Source organism: Callospermophilus lateralis, chromosome 10 (assembly GCF_048772815.1).
Source record: "Callospermophilus lateralis isolate mCalLat2 chromosome 10, mCalLat2.hap1, whole genome shotgun sequence".
NCBI lineage: Eukaryota > Metazoa > Chordata > Mammalia > Rodentia > Sciuridae > Callospermophilus > Callospermophilus lateralis.
The window spans coordinates 40956315-40962906 of NC_135314.1; the positions used below are offsets into that span (position 1 = coordinate 40956315).

The 6592-nt window shown below is 43.3% G+C and overlaps 1 protein-coding gene across 1 annotated transcript; it reads right to left on the bottom strand.

Moving 5' to 3' along the window:
• Window positions 1-3000: 3000 nt before the first annotated feature.
• Window positions 3001-3873, bottom strand: LOC143407795 (transmembrane epididymal protein 1A-like). Its single transcript, XM_076866986.2, has one exon. It carries the CDS (start codon window positions 3871-3873, stop codon window positions 3001-3003), a length of 873 nt encoding a protein of 290 aa, XP_076723101.1.
• Between the last annotated feature and the right edge of the window lie 2719 nt (window positions 3874-6592).

Genomic DNA, 6592 nt, shown 5'->3' on the forward strand with positions numbered 1-6592 from the left:
ATAACAGAACATCAACAATCTATAACACGGAAGAGGGCCCTAAACAGAACTGACCAAGATCACACCCCATCTCCGACTTCCAGCCTCCATTAACGTTGAGAAGTAAATTTCTGTTGTTTTTAAGTCTATGATGCAGTGTGATAACAGAATAATACACTGTAGATTTGTAAACATTTCTACTTCTTTTTCAAAGGCTTTTTGCTGTTGTTGTTATTTAGATACTTTTCATTTCTACATGAATTTAGAATCAGCATGTCAAATTTTATGAAATAATTTTTTATATAAGGATTGCTTTGAATATATTGTTCAGTTTATGGAGAACTGGCATCTTAACAATGCTGGGCCTTCTGACCAATGAACAAAGAATGTACCTCCATTTATTTCATTTTTAAAGATTTTTTTTTAACAACATTTTGCAGTTTTTGGTGCTCGAGTAACTCCCTTATTTTATCAAATTTATCCCTATTTTAATAATTGTGCCAGTTTAAGTGGTATTTTTTGGTTTTAATCTCAATCTGCATTGTAAATATATATACATAAAAGTGATTCATGCACCCTAAAAAAAATAAATAAAATAAAATCCAGTTTCCCTGCCCAAGCCTTGCCAGTGTGGGCTATTGAACCTTGGCCTTCCTCTTTCCTGTCCCTTGCTTCCCTTCTCCAAAATTAACCCTTGACCAAGTCTCCAGGGACTGTGGTCTATGCCCTTGAATGCTGTTTCTTTTCTTTTCTTTTTTTTTAATATTTATTTTTTAGTTGTAGTTGGACACAATATCTTTATTTATTTTTATGTGGAGCTGAGGATCAAACCCAGAGCCTTGCACATGCTAGGCAAGTGCTCTACCGCTGAGCCACAACCCCAGCCCAGGGTGCTGTTTCTTTAGAGGGTGTCCAGTGGTATTTTCCAAGGACAGTGTGCAGCCTGCCTCTTCTGCTTCTTGAAGCTCTCCATTCTTCAAGGGCACCACTTCTGGCTGCATGGGGAGAGGTGTGACTGCAGCAGCTTCATGGTGGGTATTTTCTCTAAGACTCTTTCTTCACATCTCTGGCCAGCATCTCCTCCCTTCTTCCCATCCCTTTATTCAGACTTCCAAATACTGTGTTGTGGGGAGCCACTCTGAAGGCCCATGCCTTCCCTCCTGAAGCATTAGGCTCTGACCCATCACTACATTTTGTGGTCACCTGAGTGTTGTCTCAGCCCAGGAAGTTGAGGGTGTGACTTCAGGAGCTACACTCACCTTTTCCTTTGTAATTGTTAGGGTCTGTAAACAAGTCAAGATGGAGCCTGGCATTTTGCCAGAGGGAGTGGTTTGTGAAGTAAAGCCAGTGAGCCATGAAGTGTGGAGATTCCTTATTGGTTGACTGCTGTATCTAGTTTATGTTAATTAAGATAAGCTGTGTGGAATGTATATATACCCCTCCTGTCCTACAATAAACATGGCTCCTACTCCTGCTGTATCAGTGTACACAAGTTCCTTGTCACCCCCCAACCCCACCCACCCCTGGTTATTTTGCTGCAGCCGGACTGCGGCATGTAATCCTACCCCTTTGCCCTGTTTGGGATAGAATGTTCCATAGAAACTCCCTTTGTATGTCCCCTTCTCTTGATCTGCCTTTGGGTGTGGCCTTCCTAGATGTCAGTCAACCTGCTGACAGCAGACATCACGAAGCTAGACTCAATCCCCTGAGACCTGACCCCTTGCCTCATTTGAATGGCTTCTCCCCAATAAAAGGGTTCAGCACGTGCTCTCTCTCTCTCTCTCTCTCTCTCTCTCTCTCTCTCTCTCTTTCCATGGACCCTTAAGGTCAGAGGAGCCATCACAGGACCCAAAGAAAAAGGTATCTATGTCTCTTGTGTGATTATTTCGTGCAGCCCAACTCACCTGGAGTGACCCTGAGTGTTTTGGTCAAGAGGGACGCCTAAGCTGACTCATGTTATTAGAAGCAGATTGTTTTCTTTCAGATATTTCACCAAATATGTGGATTTACTTGTGTCTCATTCCAGGAGAGTTCTAACAACGGGCTAAAATTTTTCTAGAAATCCCAGGGTGCAGACATCTGCAGGTTCTCTCTGAGCTCTGAGTTCTTGCATCTTCAGAACAAGGAGATCGGTGACACTGTTTCATGGCAGTCCTTCCCCCTCTGTTCCCCCAGTTCAGATCTGGGCTTTTCTCTGGTTTCTCCCCAGAATCATTCACACAGGCATAATATGTGTGAGAGACTTTACTGAAGGCGTTGGAATAATAAAGTTGTTTTACATCACAGCAAAAAGAAAAAAAAAACTTAAAAAGTTACATTTAAATCATCCTAATTTTTTATAACCACCTTTGGGAATTCCTCCTTGACCTTTTTTCCCCTCACCACTTGAGACTATGCTACTTTGATTATCCCTGCTTCCTCCTTGCCACCGACCTCTCATCCCTTACTCTCTCAGGAGACAGAAGTAGCCTCATTTAGTTTAAGTTAAAAAAAAATAAATAAAAAGACATACAAGTTATTTATCCTGCTACACTTCATGTGAATTTTAAAAAGTAGAGAGAGAAAGGAAGAAAACATCTCACCATTGTGCAGAAACAGACCCCTCTGTCTTTCATCCATTGAAACACTTCTGCTATAGGCACACACCCGAATCCTCCCCAGACCCCCACTAACCTCCTTCACCTGTTTCCTATTTCCTCACTTCACATCCTCCCCTTGAATCCCAAAAGCTATTAGAGAGAAGCACTACTGCTTGTTCACACTTCATAGGTGTGCATGGCCAGGAACCATATGAATAATGGAAGAGCCAAGGGACTCACCTGGGGAGAACAGAGTGATAGGTAAGAAGCCATTCTTGGGGCTGAAAGGTTTATTTCAGAACAAGGAAGATGGCTCCTGGGATGGAAAGCCATACTTTAGATTCTAGGACATTTCTGTGCTATCCATGCAGTGGCCTGCCTTGAAGTTCTCATTACAATATGCATGGGAGAAAGACAGTTTCAGTACCTAGATACCTATATCCTACAGCATGGCCTCTGCTCTGAGCTTGCCTAGCTCTCCACCATTGGATTCTGTGGGGCACGGCTGGTAACTGGGATCCAGGGTCGCTGTCCAGGAGGAGCAGTGGTGATGCCAGAGGCTGCAGAGGCTATAGATAGCAGCCAGCAGAGCAGCCCCTAAGCCCAGGTGCCAGCAGAAGAAGATGGAAAGGAAAGTCATGTCCTTGGGGTTGTCTGCCTTCCAAGGTTGTCCAGAAGGAGGACTGTACATCACCACAGATAACTGCAGCATCCAAGTGCTGAGCACCATTCCCATCCAGGTCTTGAGCACCCAGAGCGGAGGCTGGTCAGGGACCCAGACCTCGATGTTGAGCACCAGGGCTACCAGGAAGGTGGGCACCAGGAACAGAACGTGCACCCGGATCTCCAGGGTGCTCTTATTCTCAAGGTGGGCTATCATCAGCAGCACCAGCACATAGAAGGCCACGGCCTCAGCGGCTCGCTCCAGCTTCCTGCTCTGCTGAGCCAGACACAGCTGGCTGACAATGTCCACCACGCCACTGAGCATGAAAAACAAGTACATGGTAATGTGGTGCCAGGCGTCCGTGAACATGAATGGCCGCTGGGGGTCCTCCCAGTCCACCATCTTCATCCGGTTTATCCCTGGTGGGTAGAAGAACTCAGCTAAGATGCCAGTGAGAGTAATCACCACCTTCACCATTCCTTCCAGTGGTACCCGCTGCCACAGCCTGTGTCCTTGTTTTTCCCTTGGGGGAAGAGGTGGCTTGAGGACCCTCTGTCCCCGTAGCAGAGCCATGGACACTAGCACTGAATAGTAGAGTGCGTAGAAGAGGAAGAATGCTGCAGCCAGCAGGTGCCCCTCAATGGTTCCCATGGCGTCAGTGAGTACGTAGAGGCAGACTGACAGGACAGCAGCTACACATGAGCTGCACTGTCACCAGCTGTCCTCACAAGCCTCTGAGCCACACAGAGAAAGAGACAGCACCCCAGGAGCCCTGCTCTGCCTCCCACACACAGAAGGAATATTCTCACTGTGACAACTATACCACTCCCAGGGTGTGGCCTTTGTGGGCTGTGGCACTTCAGCCATCGCACTGTGCTCCTTACTGAGATCTGCTGGGTCTAGGGTTTCAACCTCTGCACCTCCCTGAGGCCATCTGCTTCCCCATGCCCCTTTGCCCCTTCCCTTGCTGGTCCCAGTGCTCTGGTGCTTGAGCCCCCCAGGGAGGAGAGAGTGAGAAGCAAGGGGCTCTGGCAAAGAGGCCTGGTAGGCTGACTCTCTCAGGTGGACTGTCTTTTGGTCCCAGGCATATTATATAATTTTATTTCATTTAAATTCCTCAACAACTCTGTGAAGGAGGTATTGTTCAACAGACTTTATGGGTGAAATGAAGAGGTGACAGGACATGCACAGGGTGGTTCATCTAGCAGCTGGCATGGTGGAGTTGGGGTGTGGATCCAGGTCCACTGCCTTATGAAGTACAGAGTTTGTTCATAGCAGAATGCCTGAAATCCAGCTCCAACACCTGCAGGTTATGTGACTATGGGCAAGTTACTTTGTCTTCTTGAGCCTTGGTTTCCGTGGAATTTTCCAGAGTGGAAATTATAATTACTTCACAGGTTTTCTGTGAAGATTAAATAGAATAATATATGTGAAATGTCTGAATCATAGTAAATACTCAATAAATGGTGGTGATGATTAATGATTTCACTTTTGTTATTAGTGGCATTCCTTGCTAAATTCCTATGAACCCAAAGAAGCATTTCTGTGAATGATACCAAAGCAAGAAACATAAAGAAGTAAAATAATTAATTACATCTTTAAAACGTTTATTTTTTTATTAATGAAAATTGAACATTACATTTATTTAGTAAAATTAGTTAAAAAAATAAATTTTAAAAGAAAAGCAAACTGCCAAATTTTATCCCATATGTAGCAAACTATTCATTTCCTTACAAAATAGAGAGCTCTTCGAAGTAAAAAAGTTAAAAATAAATACCTCAGTTGAAAAATGGCAAAGGATGTAAAATACCTAGTTATACCAAGAAAAAATAATAAATGTCAAAAAAGATGAAATTTGAGATTAAATCTGACTGGTAAGGTAATAAATAAAATCAGCATGATACCTGTTACGGACTAAATGTTCACGACACCCCAAAATTCATGTGTTGACAGTCTAATCCCAAATGTGATGGTATTTAGAGGTAGGATCCTCTGGGAAGCAAAAGGCTTAGATGAGATTACGAAAAGGGGACTCTCAGGATGCAGTTAGTGTTCTTATAGGAGGAGGAAGTGAGAGACTGTCCGTGAGCATGCACTGAGAAAGGCCCTGTAAGCACATGGAAAGAAGGTGGCCATCTATAACTTGGAAGAGGGACCTCACCAGAACCTGACACTGCTGGCAACCTGATCTTGGACTTGTGGCGTTTAGAACTATGGGAAATTCACACCCAGTCTATGTCTACTTTATTTTTTTATAGCAGCCCAAGATGACTAAGAGCATTTTGGTACTATGAAATGAGATGCTGCTGCAAATGTCTAAAATTTGGAACTGTGGGGGGTAAAAGGTAGAATATTATGAACTGAATGTTTGTTCCCTCTCCCCTGGATTCTTATGCCACAGTTCTATCTCCCATTAGCATTTGGAAAGTGAGGACTTCAGGAGGTTATTAGATTTAGGTAAGGTCACAAGAGTATGGTCCCATGATGGGATTAGGAGATGAGACACCAAGCTCACTTCCCCGTGTGAGGACATCCTGATGTTTTTCGCATGTCACAATGAACAGTATTATCTTTGCAATCAGAATCTATCTGAAAACTTGAAATCATTTATGCAATTATTTGACGCCTGGGGAAAGCCTCTGATGTGCAGGCATCAAGATGTGGCGATTTTTAGATGGCAGTTTTATTAATTTGTGTCTCTATTTTTGTTTTTCAAATATTCTACTCTAATTTTATTTTATTTTAGATAAACTTATTAACACGAAACACTTCATAAGAGCTCTTTTCAGCACCAAAGTATTTCTTTGTACATGTATACGTGTGTAATTATTTATGGACATATATGTGTAATATTGACAACTTTTAAAGGCACTCAAAAACACAAGACAAGTCCTGTGACATAAGAAAATGCCAACCCAGAATGAACAAGTATTATCATTTTGTCCTGCTGGCTTCTAGGGTTTTAAAAAAATAGATAAATTAAACCTTCAAATCTTTCTAGTCCTCCTCCCACACCTCCCTTCTTCCACATGGTAAATGAATATCATGATTTGGTGGGGAGCCTTCCTGTCATTCCGTTTTTCTCTTTCTGTCTGTCTGTCTGTCTAATCATTTCTATGGATTGCTAGTTCTGCAGCGACAAGGAACAGAAGGAACTCTTCCTCCAGCAAGGCACTGGTCATGCCTCAATTAGAACCCATGTAAGTGGAGTTCCTTTGTAATGAAGTCAGTGCAGTTAAATAAAAAGGGGGGAGGGGATTCAAGAATCATGCAAAAATACAGTTGATCGGAACCATATGTCCAAGTGGCCATGTTCCAGATGAGGCGAGCGCACAGATGTGCTGGTATTAAATTCTTCCCGATTCCTATT

Coding starts and splice junctions, on each gene's coding strand:
- LOC143407795 (XM_076866986.2), bottom strand. CDS start 3,873: ATGGGAACCATTGAGGGGCACCTGCTGGCTGCAGCATTCTTCCTCTTC.